This window comes from Lutjanus erythropterus, chromosome 2 (assembly GCF_056507025.1).
Source record: "Lutjanus erythropterus isolate fLutEry1 chromosome 2, fLutEry1.hap2, whole genome shotgun sequence".
NCBI classification, from domain to species: Eukaryota; Metazoa; Chordata; class Actinopteri; order Lutjaniformes; family Lutjanidae; genus Lutjanus; species Lutjanus erythropterus.
In genome coordinates this window covers 5,620,848-5,646,334 of record NC_139318.1, presented here as the reverse complement: position 1 = coordinate 5,646,334, position 25,487 = coordinate 5,620,848, and the positions used below count along the sequence as shown (strand labels likewise).

General features: G+C 39.2%; 1 protein-coding gene across 2 annotated transcripts; it reads right to left on the bottom strand.

The window, feature by feature from the left end:
- Positions 1-5,872: 5,872 nt before the first annotated feature.
- Positions 5,873-23,672, bottom strand: ptpdc1a (protein tyrosine phosphatase domain containing 1a). 2 transcript variants are annotated; one of them, XM_084726830.1, is made up of 9 exons: positions 23,582-23,672; positions 18,969-19,140; positions 16,805-16,885; positions 16,468-16,586; positions 12,640-12,777; positions 11,434-12,548; positions 9,851-10,036; positions 8,225-8,335; positions 5,873-8,142 (listed from the first exon to the last, which is right to left on the bottom strand). In XM_084726830.1, the coding sequence occupies exons 1-9, from the start codon at positions 23,667-23,669 to the stop codon at positions 8,035-8,037; spliced, it is 2,118 nt and encodes a 705-aa protein (XP_084582956.1). In that variant the 5' UTR covers positions 23,670-23,672; the 3' UTR covers positions 5,873-8,034. The 2 variants fall into 2 exon arrangements, with proteins under 2 accessions (XP_084582956.1, XP_084582965.1); XM_084726839.1 differs by lacking the exon at positions 23,582-23,672 and adding an exon at positions 19,257-19,600.
- Positions 23,673-25,487: the final 1,815 nt, after the last annotated feature.

Sequence of the window (25,487 nt, the reverse complement as noted above, 5' to 3'; positions counted from 1 at the left end):
AATACAGCAAACAATGCTGGTATCCGTATCGGTGAGTACACACACGTCTGCATCTATCTAATACCACAAAATTTATTAACCTCAAAACAGGACTGTGGTACTCCTCAGAAGTGTTCTGGAAGCCATTTTCCCCCTGTACTGGCAAAGTCAGGTTCTATGGCATTCATTCTCTGTATTTATTTCTTCATGTTTTCAAAGGGTTTAACCTGAGCCAAGGCCAAACAACGAGATCGTATCACGCCTATACAAGGTTAGTAAGGTTGTAAAGAAGGATTGGTATTCAGCCGACATGCCAAGTTCAGTATCAGAAAATCTCTAGTTGTATTAGAGGCATTTTTGATTCTGGTATTGGAACAACCATAGTTACAACAGAACCGTGATGCAGTCTGTTAGGGGTGATAAACTACTGTAATCTGAGCCAACAAGAACTGGGCCCAACATACTCAGTTTTATGGGACGGACACAGACAGTGACTTTATAGTATGTGACATATTCACACTTGAGAGTAAAGCTTAACAATAAAAGACAGTAGTTAATGTGTTCTTCCATGTGATTGATACAGATGACATATTTTATTTGTCCCTCCAATGGACAAAAATACGTCATTGATGGAAGCTGATCTGTTCATTTCAGGTTCAGCACCATGGACAGCAGCTGCCAGACGAAACATTCTGTTTACTTCACTTGTCCGCACCCATTATTGTGTGATGAATAATTGGTGAATCAATTATTAATAGATTCTTAAACAGATCACTAATTACTTTGATAATTAATCGGTTTGAGTCATTTTTAAGAAAAAAATCCAAATTCTCTTAATTAAGCTTCTTACATGTAAAAACTTTGAGCTGTGGACAAAACAAGACATTCAAGGATGTCACTTTGGACTGGAAACACTGATCAACATTTTTCACCAATCTATGGAGCAAACAATTAATTGATTAATCCAGAAAACGATCAACAGAGTCACTGACAATGAAAATGATTGTCACAGAAATGACCTGAAAACAAGTCAAACGTGGAGCACATGTATGTGCCTAATTTTCAACTGATGAGATTGTGACAGGATTAATTCATTGAGAAATCAAGAAAATAATGGACAGATTAATCAGCAATTAAAAAATAATGATTAGTTGCAGCCCTGGAGACAAGTTTAAACATTTGGTGATTTTTCCTATTGTTTTTACTGCAATCATCTCAGGCAATGATCTTTCCTGGCAACACAACAGCCTTCTGTTAACGTGTAAGTTTGACTGTACATTTTATTTGGACTAAAGCGGACCAGGGTTTCCTGCTACAGCACAGTGGAGACGCTCCGCCTCCCCTAATAGAGAGGTCTTGTGCGAGTGTTAGAAAATTTTACATTTTCATGATATATAATATTAGACTTGCTTAGTGTCAGAGAAAACAAGCCATGGTGCTAGATCACACAGCAAAGTCACACATTTGACGAGGTGGAGTGATATTTAAACTGTCATCTAACAACTGCATTGACATTTACATGAGATGTATCAGGATTGAGCAGGTGAAAGCTCGAGGACTGAAATTACAGATCTGGAGAGTTTTGTTAAAAACATGATTTAAGGTCATCTTCAAACGATAATGATATTCAACTTACACTGACATACAACAAGCAAAAGCTGTAAGTTATGTAATTTGACAACCTGAAACAAGAGAAGGGTTGGCTTTTTACCGTGATGATGACTTAAACCAGTGTTTCTCAAACCTTTTACAGTCTGTACCACCTGACAAAATATATTGAGCTCTCCAATACCACCTTCCTGTTTTGTGCCGTTTGGTGCTAGCAGGTGCTGTGGACACTTCACTGGCACTTCATATGTAACCAACAGGCCCTTGTGCTCATTTCATTGTCATCCATTTCATATCTGAAATATTCTCCTGATCTGCCCTTCTTTTTGCAGTAGCTCTGGTTTGGAGCCGAGGTGACAGTGTTTCTGAACCACTCATTTTCAGTGTCTTTATTTTACCTCCTACCTCACCTCCTAACTCCCACTAATCAGGTTGATTAGGGCTGCAAATAATTATTTTCATAGTCAATTAACCATCAATTATATTATTGATTAGATGTTGTTTGCCTGTAAAATGTCAGAAAATGTGGAAAAATAGTGATCAATGTTTCCCAAGGCCCAAGACAATGTCCTCAAATGTCTTGTTTTGTCCACAACCCAAAGATATTCAGTTTACTGTCAAAGAAAAACAAACAAATATTCACATTTAAGAAGGTAAAATCAGAGAATTTTGACTTTTTTTCCCCTTAAAAATGTATCACTACATACCACTAAAGAGAGCTTGTGTTAACACCAGTGCACCACAGTTTGACAATCAAGGACTCAAACAGTTCACCAATACCAATTTTTGAGGTGTATAGCAGGGCTGCACGATTAGTCAACTAGGCGATTCAAACAAAGTTAGTTGCCAACTATTTTGATAATTGATTAATTGTACTGTCATCTTTCAAGCAAAACTTGGTTAGACAAAAGGAGAAATCTGAAGACTTCACTTTGGGCTCTGGGAAAAAATTGTGATGAGCTTTTTCACTTTTTTTTTTTGACATTTTACAGACTAGAGAATTACTCTACTCTAAAAAATAGTCAGCAGATTAATCTATAATGAAATTAAGACTGCATCTAGAACAAGTGTAGAAACATGGTGGCGCAACTCAGGCTCAGTGGAAGAGGACTTGCACCCTCTGTAGATATAAAGAGCTCATTCTATGATAGTGGAAACAACAATTCTTATTTTCAGGCGATTATACACTAATTAAAACATTCTTATGAATATCATATTCACTTTTGCCATATTCTGCCAATAAACCCCAATAAGTCTTACACATTGGACCCTTTATTGTGCTGATACTTGGTATTATTATATTATATTGATATTTTCCTAATTAATAGCCGTTTGTCTGTGCAATGTCAGAAAATAGTGAAAAATTCTAAACAGTGTTTACCAAAGCCCAAGGTGATGTCGTCAAACGTCTTAATTTTCCCACTACCCCAAAATATTCAATTAACTGTCATAGAGGAGCAAAGAAGCCAGAAAATATTCACATTTAAGAAGCTCAAATTAGAGAAATTTGACTTTTTTTTCTTAGAAAATTACTCAAGCTGAGTAATCGATAATCACAAAGGTTCACAATTAATTCAACAAACAAGTAATACCTGATTAATCAGTAATCGTTGCAGCTATAAATACTTTGCTAGATTAAAGCAAATTCTATTTACTTGGGGAATTAGTTACTTTATAGAGAAGGGGACATAAAGGAAAGGTCTATACACTGTTCCACTCCAAATAAATAGTTTAATTCTTTTAGAGCAATCTACAAGGACTACAGCCTGAACAAGATCTTGTTTTCAATGCAACTTTTTAACAGTATCAATACTCCAGCTGCACATTCTCACTTTCTCTTCTCTCATGCAGAAAATTGTCAATTAACACTGCAGTACCCACATAGTACCATCTCCTCACACTGAACTCACAGTGCCGTCTTCTTCCTGTCACATGTCTCATTTTCTACAGCTGTTATGTTTTAGCATCACTATATATTTTAATAACAATCTAAATGTTATGCCATCAATGTTTTTCTCTGTGGTGCTGAAATTGGTACTGAATATTAACAAATTTGAAAGTATTGCATTGAAATTAGAAATTCCATTATCAGATGTTTCTTCTGTGTGCACTGCAGTGATTTGTGTCTTGCACCTACATTTCATATTTTGTGATCCCATTTGGTCTCTTCCTTTTCCCAACTGTATTATACTAAAGACATTAAATTATAGGCCTTTTTACAGAGTGAAACAACGAGCCAATACGAATAAATTACAGTAACACGTCTGCTCAAGGATTCACTTTTATCAGGTCCAAATCAGACATGGCAGTCATTTCCAGCTGCCTGCAGGTAGGCCAGCTGTCTACCTTCTCCTGTGTTTGATCTCTTGCAGCCTGTCTACACCCAAATCTCCTTTAACCTCCAAGCAAACACGGATGTTGCTCTCTCAAAGTGTCCATTTGAAAGGAAGACACCCTTCAAATCAAGAAACCTCTGTCTGCACAGTGCCACCACAGAAATAAATTTAAAAATTCGCTTTTCTGCCGGGCTCCTGTGTTTTATTACTAACTGGACTTCTTATCAATTGAGGAGTTTCGACTGAATTCAGTTAACCCTTAACGTTAAACAGAAATTCAGCCTTTCTGCCTCAGACTGGGACCAGGACCGACACTCCTTCACCAGCCAATGGAGGCTAAGCTAGCTGGTTCTAATAATTAGCCAACGTGACTGGGCATTTGAGAACCACAATATCTTACTTACATGTTTTCAGCGATGAGAAAATCCTCAGAAATGTAACAATTCAAAGCATATGTAACGTGCTGTAATGGTCGCTCCGCACTGTGCCAGCGCCGCCTGGTAACCACTCCTTACAACTTGCTAGCTAAGGTAACCCTGTCGAGCTAACAGCTAGCTGCTAGCAGCACGTTCCAGCATGGTTGTCCAGAAACGCAAACGTCGGTACAAAGTACAGCAGCTGGTTCTCCCGCCACAAAATAACACCAGCTGTTAATAGTAAGTGTTTTACAGAGCACGCGCCCGGGAATAGAGCTGTATGTATTTCAAATTGTATGATTAATACAGTCTACCCACCTGTCTGCCATGTCGAAACGCACCTCCACCCTCTCACTGCTTCTTCTTCGTGGTTTAGTGGCGCTGCCCGCAATGACCTTAAAGTACGCATTACTGCCGCCTGCTGTTGCGGAGCGTGGACTACAGCAATAACTCAAATCACAGTGACTGAATGAATGATAAATTAATTAATGCCGACTACATCCACGAGAAACATCCAGATTAATTTACTGCAAACAGATACAACTTTTATCTCATATTTTCTGCTTTATTATTTCATAATTTTATTATTATTATTATTATTATTTTTAATTACGACTTCTTATCCAATAATTATGACTTACCATTGTGATATTTTTTCTTTCACTGGCGGAAATGGGCTTTCATATCAACAGAAGAGGACATTGTTTAAATCCAAAGGACATTCGTAAGATAGTACATACATTTGAAACTCAGTGGTAAATATCTCTTTTTGTGATGAAATGGGTTTTGATGTTACACCACTGTGACAACAGCAGGAGGCGCACTTTCCCTTTGATTCAGTTTGATGCTGAACTGCTGAGAGGATTCAGGGGTGGAAGAATAAGATCCTTGTAAAAGTATGTGAGTATAATCAGGAAAATGTACCTAAAGGACTAAAAGTAAAAGTACTCCATACAGAAAAATATCCCATGTGGCTGTTCTACTATATCATTATATTATTGTGACTCATACATTACTGTAAAAGCAGGATATCTCATAATTTAGACTTTTTATGTCATTATTTTGACTTTTTATCTCATAATTATGAGTATTATCTCAATTATAACTTTTTATCTCACGATTTTTGACTTTTTTTTCTCAGTTTCGATTTTTTTCTCAGATTTTTGACTTTTTATCTTAGAATTTTGCCTTTTTATGTCATAATTATGACTTTTATCTCAATTCATTTCTTCAATTTCCCATAATTTTGACTTATCTCATAAGTATAACTTTTAATCTCATAATTTATCTTTTTTTTATCTCACTTTTTATCTGTTAACTTCAATTTATATTATAATTATGATTATATAGCTTAATTTCAACTTTTATTTCTTTATTTTGACTTTTTACCTCATAATTATTACTTATCTCATATTTTTGGAAATGCCCCTGGACAAGTTAAGTTCAAGTACCACATATTTGAACTTAAACTTGAGGAAATGTACTTAAGTTATATTCCACAACTGTAAGATTAAAAGAGACTCACACAGTGCATACAGCTTGCAGTAAGTTGTGTTTAATTCTGTAAGAAGTAGCCCATTGTAACAATGAAAAAATAGTGCTTGTTGAAAATTCGCCACAGTACAATGTCTCATGTCCTTCATATATCATTATTATTATTAATATCATCAGTGTTCCACATTCAGCGCGTGTCAGCAAATCTACATTACATTGTGTCCATATACAAGACATATATGAGGTGAGAGGCGGCCACTGAATCGTCTCAACGGCTACACACACACACACACACACACACACACTCACACAGTCACACACACGCACGCACAGGCGAGGCGACGTCACACACAGCAGCTTCCTGACAGAGACTGTGTGGGTTGAGGCAGGCAGCATTTTGCTAAATGCAACAGTGGAGGCAGATTGATGTTTTACAAATGCATTTACAACAGAACAGTACAGTGAGAGGTTTTTGGTGCACGCGGTATTAAGGACAGAAAATTGATTGGAAAAGCAAATGCACTGTGGCCTGTCCAACTTGCATTGCCATTAACAACAGCCACAGTGTGCATTTGAGTCTAAGACAACACCTTACATTCTACATGAACAAAGCTAACTTCCAACTTATCGTCAGGTGAAAGGGACAGTTCGCCCCCAAATCAAAAATACATAATTTTCCCCTAGCCTGTTGTGCTGTTTATCAATCTAGATAGTTTTGGTGTGAGCTGCAGAGTTTTAGAGATATCAGCTGTAGAGATGACTGCCTCTTTTCAAATATAATGGGACTAAATGGCACTCAGACTGTGGTTCTCAAAGCACCAAAGAAATACATTTTAAAAATTCAAAACCAGTGTCTCTTGCCAAAAATCATGACCCAGTTACTCAGGATAATCTACAGATCTCGATGTGAGCAGTTTCATGTAGGAACTACTTTCTTACCTTGGGAGGCAGATGGATTTGTGAGGTTACACAAGCATCCATCTTGCCAGGCTGCAAGTTGTCTGTTTGTTTCTGCACCAAAAGTGTTGCAGCCAATCAACACCCTAGGAGGGACTACTGGCAGCTATGGGCGTGGTTTCAGGTGTGATGACAGTGAGAAGTGTCCATGGAAGCAACTCGTATTAAACAAACAATGGTGGCTCCTGAAGAGGTCAGCGTAGATACTGTGACAGCATCAGAACTGGAGAGTACGTCTTCATTCAAAGAGAAAAGAACGACACTGAAGGCTTTTCTCCATGGAACAGATGTTTTCACTCTTCAGCGAGAGTTTGATCTGATTGGTTGAAGTTAGCCTATGTTAGACGTGATAACAGATGGTTCATCCAATCACGTTCCAACTGTTTTTTGAAAGTGCCCGCCCTTTTCCGAACAGTTTCTAAGGACGACTTCCCACATGGCTGTATGTAACAAACCATCTGGTGAGTCAGGTTAGAATCTACTGAAACTACTTCCTTTACTACTAGAAAGAAAGTAGTTCCTACATGAAACTGTTCACAACAAGGTCTGTGGATTATCTTGAGAAGGTCATGTAAGCCGAGTGCCATTTAGTCCCATTATACTGGAGAGAAGGCAGACATCTCTATGGCTGATATCTCCAAAACTCTGCAACTCACACCAGAAACATGGATACACAGCACTACAGTCCAGGAGAAAAATATGTATTTTTGATTTTGTAATGAACTGTCCCTTTAAAGTTATTAAACTAACTGCTGCGTTTCAAAGAAGAAGTTCAGAATAAATAAGACACATCATAGCATCTGCACAGTGTAAAAACATCTTTTGGTTTAAATAAGACCCCCTCCTTCCCAGCAGCTTTAACAGCTGAGTTACACATTTAAATAACATTACATTAACATCGTGAGAACGTCTCAGTCATTTTCCTACCAACTAACAGTTAGATATTAAAAGCAACATCTAGCCCCTCACAAATATTACAGACAAAACAAATGCTTTCAAACTGAGCACAGTGGCACATTAACGTAGAGAATGGCAGTGCTTAGAGTCTATTAAGAGCTTCCAAGAAAAATGAAATGCTAAACCTTCAAACGACATAATCTTCAAACATGTTGAGAGACTACAGATTGGCAGATCTCAGACCTCATACAAGGAACTGGCTTAAAGTAAAGTAATGCCCAGAAATGAGAGGCGAACCCTGTTTATTTTAGTCTTTCTCATGTCAGAGCGGTCCTGCTGAGGCTGGATCAGGAGTCTTCGGTCTCCTCCGAAGCTTTGTCACACAGCTCATGAAGAATGGGAGTCAGGATTGCTTTCAGGTTGATGTACAAAGACTTCTCTGAGGCAGGGTTGATCTAGAAGGAGTCAGGAGAAACCGATTTACGCAAAGAAAGCACAGCTTAATATATTCAGTGTGTACCTTGTGTTAATACTCACCTTCGTAAACACTTTTATTGTTTGGTTGAGGAAACTGGTCTCCACTTCTTCAGGCATTGGCAGGAGGTGAGCAGCACAGTCGAGGATACACAGCAGAGTGAGTCTGTGGCCCTGTCACAAGGTAAGAGGAGGATGGAGAAACATATCACATTACAGGACAACAGGTCTCAAATTTACAACATTTCCAGTTTCAATTTCATTCTTGATGTTTGAAATTTATTCTCAACATTTCAACTTATTCTCAAAATGTTTTTTCAGTTTTATTTTTGACATACTATTCTCAGTATTTTGACTTCATTCTCAGTATGTTGACTTCATTATTGACATTATTGATTTATTCTTGATATTTCAACTTAATTCTCAACATTTCAACTTTATTAACAATATTTCAACTTATTCTAGATATTTCTAAATAATTCTTGGAATTTGCTCGATCAGGCTGTAGGCAGGAGTCGAACCCACTGCTGCTGCACAGAACTGAGCCTCAGTACGTGGGGCAAATTTACCTACCAACTGAGTTACCAGGCAACTTGACTTTATCAACATTTTGACTTCAGTATCACCACTTCGACTTTACTATTGACATACTGACTTTATTTTTGACATTTGGCTTTTAATTGAACTTTGTATTCATTATTATTGTGTGTTTATCTATTAATTTATTTTTATTAATCTGTTTTTCTAGCTGGCATATTTTTCTATTTTGTTACTTGTTTATTTGATCTTATTTTAACTTATTTATTTACTTATTTATCGATTGATTTAAAATTGTTTTCTATTTTGAGTTTTTATCCTGCCTCTGGTTTTCCTCACTTATGATAATGTTCTGTCAGTTCCCATTTTTTATGAATGCTGTTCTTATTTTAGTCTTAACCATTACAAAGTCTTTGCTTTATGTGTGTGTGTGTATGTGTGTGTTTTATTGTTTTTATTGTATGAAGCACTTGTGTTGCACAAACTGTTTGTATGAAAAGGGCTATAAAAATAAAGTTTGATTGATTGATTTCAACTTATATATTTAATTTATATATTATAATATATCCATCTTTCATTAAGCACATCAAAGGAGAAATATGAAGCAACTGCACATGTAAAAATGAGTGCTGCAGTCCAAATAGTGAGTTGGAGACACAGACTGTATATTAAACAGGTTGAAATCCTGTTTAAAATACAATCTGTGGTTAAAATGTGTTGTTTCCCCCCCACCCCTTCTTCCCCAGACTCTGGGAGGCTCAGGCAGGCTGCAGGAACACTGCAGGAATGCAGGACACACGCAACATTGTAATTTGCGACAGCGAGTCCTCCACTGTGGGTTGATCAGCCGTTTATAACTGTCAATTGTCTGTTGATGTAAAGTAAAGCCCATTGTCCTGAAAACAAAAGCCCACTGCTCTGAACATACACACTCTGGACCTTGAGTTCAGTGGCTGCCTGTCTCACTTCCTGCAAAACTCCATAACTGAACTGCGTTTAAGACATTAACAATGAAAACAATAGTTTGAAAAACGATTATAGCTTGGGCCATTATCAACGCTGTGTTAAACAGCTGTTCAACAGCGTGTAGAGTGTCTGTGATCACTGTGTGCTTCAGACAGTGCTCTTGTAGACATTATTCAACCCAGCTACCTTTTCCAGTGAGTCGAGGGCGTTCTGTGGGTTTACGTTCCTCTCGCTGAGGGCTTTTATATCTTCACCGCTGATGACTGGATCCTTGAGCTGCTCCAGCCACGACCACATCAGACTGGACAGGACCAGAGGATCTCTCTCCACACACAGCCTCTCCCACGCTCCCTCTCTGGAGTTCAGCTCTGTCTGCACATCACAACAAAGAAGAGTACTATTAAGTGGCACTAGGCAGAAAAATGCAGGTTTACATCAGGGATAAAAAAAAGTCTGTTCTGCAGCTCATTGATTAAAAATCAGCACAGGTACGGACCATGGAAAGGATTTTTAAAAATCTAATACAACAATTCACCAGTAAAGAGTAGTTCTGACTTGAAGTTACATATTGTAAATCAGAAATCGAGCGTTGCGAGTGCCACATGGCTCATAAATGAAAGGAAGAAACACAAGGTGACAGTCACACTGGGGGAATCAGAGTCTCCTGTGATCAACACAGCACAACAACGGGACGCTGATTTCACACAATTACAATCTGGCATCTGAAAGGGGGCACGTGAAGCCCTGGATGCAACATTTTCACCATTATTATCAAAAGTATCTTGTTTTTGAAGAACTTAATTGAAATCTTTTTTTTTTCATATGCAATACATGACACTGCTGCCTGTGTCAAACTGTTTAGATAATGGTTTTCTGGCTGTCAGACAGGCTAAATGTTCCTTAAGACTTTATTCAGGCATCACAGGACTAGGGATGCACAATAATATTGGCCCGTCATTGGTGTCAGCAGAGTAAAGTTTTAATATGGAAAGTCTGTGTCGGCATCAAACGACCATTTCTGCTGATATAACAGGGCGACAAGATCACCGTTTAACTAAGTGCATGTGATGTGAGTGTGTCTGCAGTGTGGAGGTTTTTTGAAGTGTCTTCATCACATAGCAAATTTGATATTTGTAATGATTCAGTCATTCAAGAAGGAAAAATCACAAATCACATTCCTTCAACACAAGACTTGAAAAGAGACTTTTTTGTCATACTTTTAAACCCTCCTGACCTTTCACTGGGGTATAGGGTATATGACAGTATTTGTGTAAAAAAAAAAAAACAACAACAACAACAACATAAAAACTGAGCTGGTGGTGATGGAAGCCATTGCGTGGCATTCTCTAGCTTACAAAATGTAGTAAAGTAAAGTTATATGTAGTCATATTTTCATGATTCCACAACTAGTCTTTAATTGATCAGCTAAGAGTCCTACAGAGCAGAAATAATAAGCCAATTATTTCTTTTCCACCTCCAGACAATTATTCTGTTGGCCAAGTTCCCTGTTTTAATAAATTCAGTTCATTTTGTATTTTCATTTTCCATCAATAAAAAACTGCTGAAACTTCTACAGTATGTTTTAGATAACTTTATTCACAATGACGGTATTGAAAATCACACCCTTGGAAAATACCTTGGTACACCTTCAAACCTTGATACCGCCCTAGCCTGTTCAACACGCATCTTAGGAGCTGCCATCCCAATCATTACGACAAATTTGTGAAGAACAAAGTGGAAATTTGAGAGTATTTTATGGGTTACTCTACCTGCCACAGTGACACCTTGGAGGTGACGTCCTTGTCTTTCAGGTCCATGGCCAGAGCTTTGGCCACCAGCAGGCGTCTGCCCTCCGGGGAGAGCTCAGATTGGAGAGTGATGGAGGGATCTTCTGTGATGTTCCCTCTGTCTGCTCCACCCACGGACACATCAACATCTGGCTGCTCCTCACTGGTTAACAGTTTGCTCTTGGTTGTTAAGGCAGGCAGAGGGGCGTTCCAGTGGGATCTTCTTCCCAGCTCAGACAGATCTAAAGACAAACTCTGATGGCCCTTGTGTAGCTGCTTTTTTAAAACTCTCGTGTCTTGCTTTGCGTCTGTGTCAGGGTCCTGAATGCTGCTGGTAATGTCCTGAGGAGAGACGTCACAAAGTGTGGGAGTCTTACAGGCTGTAAGGCTGCTGTGAGACAGGGAGTGTTTGATCCAGCAGCTGATTGGTTTGTTGCTTTTCGGGTTTTGTAAATGGTGCTGCCGCAGTCCAAGTTTGTGCAGGAGAGAATCGCTGTAACTGAGTCTCCTTTTGTTGGACAGAGAGGACCTCAGTGGACTCTCTGCGTTCTGTTGCCTCCACAGAGGGTCCAGCTCGTTATCACTGACCAGAGGCTGATCGTGAAGAGGTCTGGACTGCAGAGAAGGCGGGCTGAGAGGATGAGACGAACAAGATTGAACAGGAATCCCCTTCCCTCTCAACTCTTTCCCGAGCTGCTGCAGAGCCTGCTGGGAAACTGTCTTCTCCACCTCTGCGGTGAGGTCTGGGATCTCCAGCCACTCCTCCTCGATCACCACCTGTCTGTTGGCCGCGATGTCGATGAGAAGCCTGCACACCAGCTGAACGATCTTTGGCACGTTCTTCATTTGTCGCGCCTCGTAGCCGTGCAGCAGGTGGCGCTGCCGGGTGAGGTACTGGGACAAGGTGACGGCACTCGCTTTGGGTTCTGCGCAGGAGAAGACGCTCCGGAGGGGGACCAGGAACTGGGCAAACTCCCTGACGCACAGGAGCTGGCCTCTGGTCTGGATAGAGTTGGGTCTCTTGGCTCGCACAAAAAGGATGGCCTGATCAGCGCTCATCCGCGACGTGAAAACCAAGTAACAAGCCAACAACACACCTACATGATGACAAATAAACAAATTAAAAACTGAGATTTTTGCAAGCATAACTAAGGACTTCAGCAGTTACAAATAGCTGCTGTTACAAACCTGTTCTTCCAAGACCAGCATGGCAGTGGACAGCCAGTTTCCCCTCTTGGACAGCAAAGGACATAACTTTCACCATGTCAAGGATTGTTGTCAGAGATGCCACACCATAATCCTTCCAACCAAAGTTGTAGTAATAAACTGAAACACACAAAGCCAGAAGAGTTCAGAGCTCTTCAGTATCTACCATCCATTCTAGAGAGCTGGGACAAATCTTGTCCTACGGAAAAAAAACTTCTACCAAAAATATTAATGCTAGAAATCACCCTTCTCCCAGACAAGAATTCACAACTTCAAACAATTTAAAAATGTGTTAAAAGCCTTCAAAACTATGAATACCTACTGATAACATAGGTATAAAAATGTGCTATTATAATAATCTTTGTTGTAAAGTGATCTTTTTTATTGAAAATATTGGCCCTTTAAAGTTGTGTCCCAGATTTCCATCAAAGATCGAGGTAATGAATGTATTATTGTGATCCTAAATGGCAAAACATTGTGTATTCAACCCCTCCATATATATTGTACCTTTCCCTTCAAACTTTTTATCTTTTAACTGACGACATTCAGTTCAGACTTGTGGCGTGTTAAAAGTGATATGGAGAGGTCTGACTGAGTAAGACTGCCATCATAACTGTTCCATAAAAGTGACTCAGGTGCTCACTCACACATGACACTGACATTCACATTTTTATAAAGAGCAGCCTGTCTGAAAGAGGCTCTAAAGAGCTGCTTGTTCATTAAAGGCCCAAGCTGGGTTGTGAAGGACTGTGCGTGATAAAACCTACAGCAAGATAAAGAGCCAGTGTTTATACCGGAGGTTTTTTTTATGGAGTGTTAAATAAAAGACGGCAGCACTATTCAAAAGGCAGCTGAGATGCTTTGATGAGGTGACTTGGGAGAAGATCTCAGGAGAGCTTGTTAGGAAGATAAATCAAGTTTGCCAACCTCAAAAGACATGACATGTGTTGAACCCCTTGGTGATTACATGGTTACTAGGGACCATATCATGTTCCGGATGTAGGCACAACACAAAACATTAATGTTTGCAGGAATATATTACATCTACCTTAGTCACTCATGTAATATCCTACAATCATCCTCTTGTAGAATACTGCAATTCAGACTGAATGTGTTCCACAGAGACAACTTTTCTACCACGCAGTCATCCTGTACAACTTCTACAAACGTGGAAAGAGCTCTACACTTTATCAGGGTTACATTTCACAATTTATATATATATATATATATATATATATATATATATATATATATATATATATATATATATATATATATATATGTACACACACACATACACAGACACACACACACACACACACACACACACACACACACACACACACACACACGATTTAACTTACACTTAAGTCCTCACTAGATTTTAGATTTTGAGTGTATATTATTACTGTACCAAGGCCCTGACTAATGTAAATCTGTTGCTAGGAGACATCTGCAGTAGGATCCAGTCAGAAAGCAATCGACAATGTAAACACAGAAGTCACTGCGTCATAAGAAGCTGAAACAATACTTCATCAACTAATGGTTTTAAAGGGACAGTTCACCCCAAAATACACATTCAATGATAAAACACATTTCCCCTTGGCTTGTAGTGTTATTTATAATCTAGATTTTGTTGGTGTGAGTTGTAGAGTTTTGGAGATATCAGCCATAGAGATGTCTGCCTTTTCTCCTATATAATGGGACTAAATGGTACTCAGCTTGTGGTGCTCAAAGCACCAAAAAAATACACAGAAAAATTCTAAAAATATAACCTGGTTACTCAAGATAATCCACAGACTTTGTTATGAGTAGTTTCATGTAGAAATTAGTCACAACCTACGTGATCAATAATTATCAATGTCAAACTTCACTATCATGGTAGGTTTTTCAGCTATATCACCCAGGCCTATTAAAAACAGTGGTTCCCACATGAATCCATGCACAACAAGGTCTGTGGATTACCTTGAATAACTGGATTGTAAAACACATACATATGCATATATACCAATCAGGCATAACATTATGAACACTGACAGGTGAAGTGAATAACACTGATCATCTCTTCATCGTGACACCTGTTAGTGGGTGGGATATATTAGGCAGCAAGTGAAAATTTTGTCCTCAAAGTTGATGTGTTAGAAGCAGGAAAAATGAACGAGCGTAAGGATTTAAGTGAGTTTGACAAGGGTCAAATTGTGATGGCTAGATGACTGGATCAGAGCATCTCCAAAACTGCAGCTCTTGTGGGGTGTTCCTGGTCTGCAGTGGTCAGGATCTATCAAAAGTGGTCCAAGGAAGGAACAGTGGTGAACCGGCATCAGGGTCATGGACAACCAAGGCTCATTGATGCATGTGGGGAGTGAAGGCTGGCCTGTGTGGTCTGATCCAACAGACGAGCTACTGTTGTTCAAATATGCTGAAGAAATTAATGCTGGTTCTGACAGAAAGGTGTCAGAATACACAGTGCATCACAGTTTGTTGTGTATGGGGCTGCATAGCTGCAGACCAGTCAGGGTGTCCATGTTCACCCCTGTGCACCACCAAAAGCGCCAACAATGGACACGTGAGCATCAGAACTGGACCACAGAGCGATGGAAGAAGGTGGCCTGGTCTGATGAATCATGTTTTCTTTTACATCACATGGATAGTCAGGTGCGTGTGCGTTGCTTACCTGAAGAACACATGGCACCAGGATGCACTATGGGAAGAAGGCAAGCCAGTGGAGGCAGTGTGATGCTTTGGGCAATGTTCTGCTGGGAAACCTTGGGTCCTGCCATCCATGTGGATGTTACTTTGACACGTACCACCTAACTAAGTATTGTTGCAGACCATGTTCACCCTTTCATGGAAACGGTATTCACTGATGGCTGTGGCTTCTTTCAGCAGGATAATGCACCGTGACACAAAGCAAAAATGGTTCAAGAATGGTTTAAAGGAGCACAACAACGAGTTTGAGGTGTTGACTTGGCCTCCAAATTCCCCAGATCTCAATCCAATCGAGCATCTGTGGGATGTGCTGGACAAACAAGTCTGATCCATGGAGGCCCCACCTCACAACTTACAGGACTTAAAGGATCTGCTGCTAACATCTTGGTGCCAGATACCACAGCACACCTTCAGGGGTCTAGTGGAGTCCATGTCTTGACAGGTCAGGGCGGTTTTTGTTGCAAAAGGGGGACCAACACAATATTAGGCAGGTGGTCATAATGTTATGCCTGTTCAGTGTATATGTAAATATTGAAGAGAAGGCAGACATCTCTATAGCCAATATTTCCAAAACTCTGCAACTTACACCAAAAAACTCACGAATAAATAGCACTAAAGGCCAGGGTGAAATATGTTTTTTTTTTATATATATATTTGGGTGAACTGTCCATCTAAGTTATTTTCTGGAGTTTGTGACAGTTACCAGTCACATAAGCAATATTAAGCAGTTGGTAGGTGTATATCTTAGTTAAAAACTAAGCTCTTAGAACTACTACTATGTGTGGTGCAGCCTCTTTAATTAAGTGAGGCATATGAAAACTATGCAATCCTTTTAATGAAGTCTGACTCCATCTTTTCTTCCACAATGGAGAAAATGCATGAGTTTCTTGTCAAATTCAAAGTAGTGTGAGCATGGCCTTGTGACTATATCAAATCATTCATACCACATTCATTTTCAGAACACTCATCTCCATCACTTCATGTTTATTTCACTGACTACATTTATGTAGATTTTTTTTCTGCACGTAACATTTGATTGGTTTGTGTCTTGTTGTTAGGGAGTTTTACGGGACGTGCCGGTCAGGGTGGATATAGACTCACTGCCTGCCTCCATGAAGGTTTCGGGTCGATACGTGAAGCCGCTCTCCTGCTCCAGGGGGTTGCCACAGCTGGCATGTTCCCCCGGCCGCTGGAGGTTGATGACCGTCTTCAAACCGCACCTGAGCACAGCAACAGGTCCGTGTCAGCGTCCAGAGCAGTGCACCACAACAAGTCAACACAACACAAACATTATTGATAAGTGACAGCATCGCAGGTGGAGCAAACATTCAACAACCAACCACCATTTCACTGTTAATCTGAATGTTAATAAAGAATCAAATAAATCAAATAAAACACTGAAATTTAAATGAGGTGTCAAAGAAGGAGACTACTGTACCTTTGGAATTGTTCAATTATGTTATATTTCTCTATGATTTCAGTAGAAGGCCTTGCCATAGCTAGCAAGTTGTCAGTAATCCTGTAAGTGGAGAATATGACAAGTTAGGGGGAGTTACAGCAAAATCATGAAATAAAATAATGTTGAATTAGGAATGTTTAGCAAGTTAAACAAAAATGTAACCTCTTCGATGCCCACATCTTTGGCCAACATTATTATCCATTCTGCATGCAGTATATGTGTGTTATATTCGCCAGTTCTTGAATATTCCTGCATGCTGGTGTTCCTAACCAGTTTTGAATTGTATAACTTGGGTCTGACTGGAAAGCCGAGACTCTTGGGATTTGATGAGCCCAACCGTACTCATGTTTGATGCCCGTAGCAGCCATTTACTGTACTGAGAACATTAATTGAAACTAGACCGCTCTGTATAAAATAACTTATTGTGACCTTGAGAATAATCACACTCATGAAACCTCACAACCACGAACTGGAGACCTGGAGCATTCAGAGTATGTAAGGCTTTCCTGAAGTGTTCGCCATCCAATTGCTGAAAAAATGCTATTCTTACAGAAATCTCAAAGGCTGGCTTGCATCAATAACTTTTACTTTTTAAACCCAATTAAATCATGGTTTTTCAAAATAGCTGCCTTTTTGAGAGGGACAGAGCAAAATCCTCAAGTCCCTCAAAGGCAGTTAAGGGACAGCCTCATGATGCATCTCTTCTTTCTTTCAGTACAGTTGATCATTAAAAGAGTAATACTGTATATAGCCTCTGTGTATGCAAACACAAGCACAGCAGTCCAAATAGCAAGATGGAGCCATAGAGCGTATATCACAGAGGTTGTAATCCAATTTAATATACGATCTATGGTTGAAGCAAGTTGTTTCCCCCCTGCCACCTCCTCCCCAGACACAGCAGAGACAGGGAGGCGGCAGGCGCTGCGTAGGAGTGTATGATGCACACAACCTCATAAATTGATAATAACAAGCAAGGACGAGTCCTAAAAATTCAGCATTAATTTGAACACCGACTAATGTGAAATGTACATACAAAACAGTTATTCCAGTCCAGAGAGTTTCAAAGGGGAAGACTGCAGCTGTAACATTCATGTCACGTTTCCTGGCTCTCTGATGACACATCATGGTCACTTTATGATTTATTACAGTAAATGTATTACAGATTTCTCCTTTAAGCCAACAAGTTTTTCTCAAAGGAGAAGGACATAGAGCTTCTTTGCTGAGCTATTATGAGTTTTCCCTCATCTCTATATAGTTATACTTACTAGATCCTGATGACACGCATTTTTTAAAAATGTATTTATTATCATTTGGGTAAGCAAGCATCTCCATATTGACTAAACTCCATTTAATTTCAGTTTACATCAATAAGCATGGATTAACTAAACAGAGATTAGTTTTTAATTGTGCAACAGAGTTCTGCTTCATTTTGAATCTGGATTTGCTCATTTTAAACCTAAATTAATCTGTGTTTGTGCGACCCAGTCCAAAGTCAGAAGTTTCTGTTACTTAATGAGCATGAATTTTTCTATAGTGTTCCTCGAGGTCTTAGGGTTTATCATGTTTTCAAGGGATTTTTGACCATTTTTATTATTTCTCAAGTGGTCAAAAAGTTAATTTTAGCACCAAATCTGTGTGTTAAGGGTGTGAACCCAAAAACTGCTGCAACAACAACAACAACAAGCATCACAGGAATCACTATAATATAATTCAATCAGAATGTTCTAAGCCTTTATACGCTTTAAACTTTCAAAAAAAGGTGTCTAACCAATGCACAATGTTTATTTCAGACTTATGATTAGAAAAACAGAGTGCTGAGCTGCATTTTAAATTAATTACTCTCCCTGAAAATCCCTTGCCCCCTAAAAAGAGACAAAAATGGGTGTATGGTGGGGTGGAGTGTACCAGTTTAAAGAGTTAAAGACACCAAAGACCCTTTACAGAGAAATATATCCAGGGAACCTACAAAAACACTGCAACTAAAGCTCTCACATGTTCAGTGATTTTCCATTTTAAAAACACATTATAGTGCAAAACAAAAGCCAGGACAAATTTATTGACTTTTCATGTAACTACTGATGTTTCAGCCATGTTGATCGAGCACTCAGAGGGACAGTACATGAACACTGACTGACCAACGTACCAGGACGAGTAGAGTCCTTTAACAGCTTGCTCCTCATCACTCCAGCGAGAGGGGTTCTCATATTTACAGGCTTTCCCCCCACATGCCATGGAGCACTGCATGTGACCCGGGATGACGTGCCTCAGGGTCTCCCCCATCTTGGTGTACTTTGCTGTAGGGACCCTGGCGCTGGCTGCGGAGAAAAAAACAAACAAGGACAATTTGGCTCATCAGTGTTAGCACATCTTTCCTTGCAGCTGAAGTCATCATCAAACCCCAAAACAACAGCTGTTTCTTCAGTGTGGTTACATCTGCGGCTTTTGCGGTCAGTGGGAGGCTCCGGCTGGTTCATGCTGACAGCCACCATGACTCTGTGGGAGGAGGAGGACAGGATCTCCAGTGCAGAGCTGCGTCGCCGCTGCAGGACCTTCAGCAGGATGTCTGAGGCCGAGTGCCTGCGGTTGTGCCTCCTCACACAGCCCGTCATCTCCCCGGCTATGGAGTGGCGTGATCGGTGTAGCGGCATCTTACGGCACGGGGCTGTGCTGCTGCCTGCACCGAGCCACACTGCGAGCATGCACTCACTGTACTGACACAGACTCCCGGCTCAGCAGCCCTGTGCCCATGGTGAATCATCACACAACAATCACCCATTGGCAAAGAGAGGCAAATACAACCTATCAGTTCATCAGCAGCATTTGAAGTGTCACCATGGCAACCATTTCCAAAGTCGTCAGTGGGAGGTAGATGGGGCGAATGTTGCGCACACAAATTACACACACGCACGCACACACACACAGATCTGAGGCTGGCGGCTTGTAAAGGAAAGAGGAAAATGCAGTACCAGCTTGCTTACAAGGCTGTACAGCTGCTGGCCTTGAACACACCACATGTTAACAATCACACACCTTTTACTGATTTTGACTGAATCAATAATAGACAAGCAGATGGACATTTGACTGAATATCACTATGACTTATGTTACACATACAATATGAAGTTTCTAATTGATATGGAAAAGTCTCAAGATACTTTGTACCACAAATGAGCAACATTAAGATCATAAAGTCCATTTTAAGCAACCCTTTTTAGCATATCTTAGCTCACTGTTTTGGTTTTCCAGTGGTTAAATTCTGCCCTCCACAACCCTTTTTCTAGCCACAGCAGGTGGCTGTCTGCTGGCAAAAAAGACATTGGCTGCACACTACCTGTCCAGCACCAAACAGCAGACAGACAGAGGTTAGTGACTAGTCAGGGAAAACAAAAATCTAGAAGCTAAAGAATCTGGTATTTTTCCCAGGAGGCTGAAACAGGGCTGAAAGCTGAATATGACTACAAATAAGGAGTTTTTTGTTTTCTTTTTTCTTTTTATAATACCGTGTCAATTTAATACTGATTCAACATATATAGAGTGGACAACATTAGTTTTTTAATTTGTTTTTTAATATGATTTGATATATATGATATAAAAACTGGTGATTCATGTCATGACTGACAGCTGAGCTCTGCCTGTAACTGAGTCGGCCAGCTGTGCTGAAAATTGATTTGTTTGTCTGACAATGTTAAGTTAAAGACTAAAACAACAACAACAAAAAGACAGTAAGAACTACATTGTTTTATGGCCTTGAGCACACATATTTTAAAACTATCCCTATTACTGCCTGCTGTTAAAACAATTAAAGTTGTTGTGTTAATAAATACATATTTGTATGCTTGAACAGCTACAACAATGAGAGGATTATCCACTGGTTTAAGACAATACTGCGTGATTATAATACAGACAATGCGCTTGAAGGCTGCTCAGCAATTCAGCAGCCAGTCAGTCCCCCATCAGACTGAAGCCAAAAGGTGAAATGATACTGTCAGCTCACTGAGGCTCTCAGTGTGTGGGAGCAGAACAGCAGGCAGACTGACAAACAGCAGAGATGAGGGAGAGCGAGAGGGAGGGAGAGGGAGGGAGGGAGAGAGAGAGAGAGAGAGAGAGAGAGAGAGAGAGAGAGAGAGAGAGAGAGAGAGAGAGAGAGAGAGAGAGAGAGAGAGAGAGAGAGAGAGATAGAGAGAGAGAGAGAGAGAGAGAGAGAGAGAAAGAGAGAAAGAGAGAGAGAGAGAGCACTGCAGCTACAGAGAGCACAATATCTAAATGTTATGGACAGTAAATACAGGATACTGAAAACAAGCCACATTTACCACGTCACTTCTTTTCCACGTTTTCTGCTGCCTTTTTAACCAGGCTTATGATCATGACAAAATTTCTTCTGAAATTTAGATCGGAATATTTTAGAGGGCTGACAGGAGAATAATTCAGAACATAATATTTCAGAAAGCTGAGTAAAAATAAATGGCGTTCACCTTTTACTATGTGTATAAAACAAATAATTTTAGCAGGTGCTTTATCATGTAATGGGGTCTGAAACACATTTTAGGTTATAACTTCCAGTGTTCATCACTTGTTTTTCAGGTTATTTCTGTTGTACAGTATAGAAGCAATTATGATTATGGTCCCCTCTCTTTTTATTTAGTCAAATAATTAAAAATAGAACAGTTGTCAAGAGATTTACTGTGTGTTTGGATTTTTTTTCATTCATTAATCATCAGTTTGAAAGCTGGCCAATCAAGGAAATTGGCTCCAGAGGAGACAGATTACTGTCAGAGGTTCACCTATCTTAATCTTTTCCTGATGGCAGCGATATTGGATTCTTTTTAGAAACAACTTCACCTCAGAGTGCATCCTAAACACATTCGTTATTGAAAAGTAGGGATATAACAAATGTCTCATTTCTTCATTCAAAGGTTCTATTGTGGTTTTTGAATTAAGCTTTGCATGTCTGACATTTTATAACGTCAGTACCTTTAAAAGAGCCTCTAACAAAACCCTCATTTTGAATAAAATTATTCATCTGATTACATGGGGTTTTTATTAGAATCAAAAAAGATGCTTTTGTTACTGTGGTTATATAAATGTAATTTATGGTGCTGTTAGAGGGCTCCTAGTCCGCCCCATTAACACAGGTTCTGCTTCCCTCTGTGTGCGGGAGAGTCTTTTGTGGCAGTGAAAATGTTTTTTTTGAAAGGCTAAATGCCAACAAATATGGATTGATGCTGAATATTTCATTGAACAAAAACATATTGGGAATTTTGGAAATGATTACATCACCTGTTTTCAATGAATTTTGACTTCTGGACTTCACAGTGTTGTGGACATTAGAAAATGTTTAGATCACACAAGCTGTAAGCAAGATGCAGCCACCATTGGAGTCTAGTTCTACAAATAGTATAATACCAATAATATCAGCATATCCTAATTAGGGTTGGGTGATATGGTATTCTTAATCTCTTTGTACTCAGCTAGGTTGAAATAAGTTTGCTGTTCTTTTGCTGCTCCAGTCTTCTTGCACTTCATACACATTAGTGTGGTTTACTGTACATCTCGTCTTTTGTAACCAAACCACTACCACACCTCTGACGTTGCTCCACTTTTTGGAACTAGCCTTTCCAGTGTAATATTGCAATTATCATGACGTTTTGTTTTTTTTTGTCATGAAAAAAATTATAATGATATATCATAAATGATATAATACGACACACCCCTAATCCCAATAATTATTTGCGTCTATACAGAAAGACTGAGTTTAAACAATGAAAAGACATGCAAAAAAGCTGTATTTGAATGAATTAATGTAATTTAAAATTTGAAGATTATGAATTAAGCTTCAAAGCTTCAAACTATTCAGTAAAACTCTAATAATACACTTGCCTCATTACTACCTCTCAAGTTAGCCACTACTGTCATGTTTATGTCTTTTTAAGAGACACAACAATGTTGTCTCACCATATCCATGATGACAAATGTCTCATTCACAAAACACAAATAACCACCAGCATCAATACTAAAGAATGTTTTACTGATGGGAAGGAAGAGGATGGATTTTTCTGTAAACCATCCTTTAATTCTCATTGGATGCTTTAGCAACAATCCTCGTCAGACCTGCTGACCCCTGAAGTATACATCATCCATAAACACAATTTATAGTAATCCTAATGTCATGCTACATACATGGCATATCCTCTCATACAAATAAATTACTTTTGTTTGCTTTGTCTCGATGCTAAAGCTGGCCAGCTGTGAGCTCATATTAAAAATCTTCTAAGTAATTTCTAATTTCAACATGATATAAAAAGGAAATTTATCTTCACCTCATTTCAAGTCTACAGTCCTTTGCCTATCAAAATAAAAAATAACTGAATTAGAGCTGCAATGAATAATCAAATAATCGATTATCAATGGGTTATTAAATTTATCACCAACTATTTTGATAATCGATTAATTGGTTTGAGTAATTAAAAAAAAAAAAAGTCAAAAGTCTCTGATTTCAGGTTCTTAAATGTGACTATTTTCTGGTTTCGTTACTCATCTATGACAGTAAACTGACTATCTTCAGGTTGTGGGCAAAATAAGACATTTGAGTATGTCATCTTGAGTTTTGGGAAACACCGATCAACATTTTTCATCATTTGCTGACATTTTATAAACCAAACAACTAATCAATTAATTAAAAAAAGAATCAGCAGATTAAAAGACGAAAATAATCGTTAGTTGCAGCCCTAAAATGAATCAAGCAACAGAGGTCTCCTACCTGTCTCCATCTCTGTGCTGATGTCTCCACCACGGGCTCCACTCATGGAGTAAGACGAGTCACTCAGTATGCTGACACCAGCTGCCATGGCAGGGGCTGAAAGGTGTGAATAAACATTGTGTGTCAAAGGCAGATGAAAAAAAAAATACAAGGGGGGACGGGGGGGGCAGCTTACAAGGAGAAGCTTTGGTTGTGCAGATAAACAGTCACAAGGTGCATGCACACACACACACACACACACACACACACACACACAGATGAGATATGAGGAGCGGGGACGGCGTTGCCTGGCAGGATAAACCCGGGGGAGTGAGGGAAATGTGCAAACTGAGCCACCATGTCAGCAGCTCATGTGTCAGTCTGACCACTGCACCTCTGGGAGCAGGTGGGCGTGGCCTCGGGACAACAGCGGGAGCTGGGAGCACAAACCTGACATACAAGGACTTGAGCAGCACCCGCACAGGTGACACAGCATCACCACACTCAGCTATTCAGTTAGAATATGTTGAACTGCACATGAGAGATTAGGCAAATTCATCCTATTTCACTGGGCTGGTGACACACTTTTAATTATTCTAAGTGAACATACCCACATGCTATTGTGCAGCCTCAGAGGAATGCTTCCTGACATCTGATTTATGCAGCCTGATATCAGAGTTGTGGCCCACAGAGTGTCAATTTAACTCCGGGGACCGACTGTTTCTCACATTACACCCACAGCTCTAATGGGCCTTGTGCTAACTGGTGTTGCGGAGGTGAAACTCTGCACCTTTACAGCTCTGTGCCTCACTGTGGTACATTAACTATTGAGCAGGGTCATTGTTCTTTGCATGCTGACTTTTTGATAGACAAACGATTCCTTGACCTTTGCTTTTTCCTTCCTCTTTGATAAAGTCCATTAAGATTAAGGGCTTAATCAAAGAGCAGCGAGTCTATATGAAGTCAGGTTTCACGTGTTTACTCATTTTCCCTCTTCTTATGTTCTTTAGAGCAGTGGTTCCTCAACTTTCTTCTGCATCAGCACTCCAGGGGCCCTGCCACCCATTTAGGAACCACTAGACCACTGGTTAAGAGCAATTTCATAGGTAGGTAAATAAAGTCCAATTGCTAGATAATGCTCCCATGAGCATTATAAACAAATCAACAAACAAATGTATAATCTACAAATCTAATTTTAAAACAGATGTTCTTCATTGTGCCTTGCCATAACAGGAAAAGCACAGGTGTTAATAATAACATTAACAAAGTTTTGAAGAGCGCAGCCATTAGCAATTTTATTTACACCTGCTTTGACATGGTGAAATGTCCTCTAGGAAAAAGGTATATTATTATGTTGAAAGACATATCGGAAGGGTAACATATTCCATAACAATATGTCTGACTGATTTTGAACCTAAACATCAACTGATACTGTAAATGTAGACCTATATTATGAATGTACTACAAAAAAAACTTAAACTCAACTTGGAAGTAACCTTTTTTAAATTCAGTGAACATATGATACAGATAACCAATAATCACATGCTTCTCCTGGCTGGTACTGATAAGATAACAATTAATTTGACATTTTTGCATTTTAAAAAGAAGTTCATATTACGTGTAGTTATATGCAATCCTGTGGGTAGTAAGCAAAGGAGAATGATTTGATATTCCACAGGTCTTATTGAACCAAATTTAACTGACATCAACATTATAACAAAAACAAAGAACAGTTCTGACTCTTCAAATGTTCATTTAGTTTTTCTAATAAAAAAAAATTTTATTATATTTAGGCTTTTATAGAGCATTTGCCTAAGAATTAAAATCAAACATTTTGACAAAATCTGTCCAATCAGATATTATTATACCCGGTAGTTATAGACTCTAATTTCATTATCAGGAAAATAAATAACAATACAGCCTACAT

Coding starts and splice junctions, on each gene's coding strand:
- ptpdc1a (XM_084726839.1), bottom strand. CDS start 19,524: ATGCTCGCAGTGTGGCTCGGTGCAGGCAGCAGCACAGCCCCGTGCCGT. Junction 12,778..16,467: donor AACCTTCATGGAGGCAGGCA/GTGAGTCTATAT, acceptor TGTGTGTTTCAG/TTTATTACTACAACTTTGGT. Junction 8,336..9,850: donor CCCTCGACTCACTGGAAAAG/GTAGCTGGGTTG, acceptor ACCTTGTGACAG/GGCCACAGACTCACTCTGCT.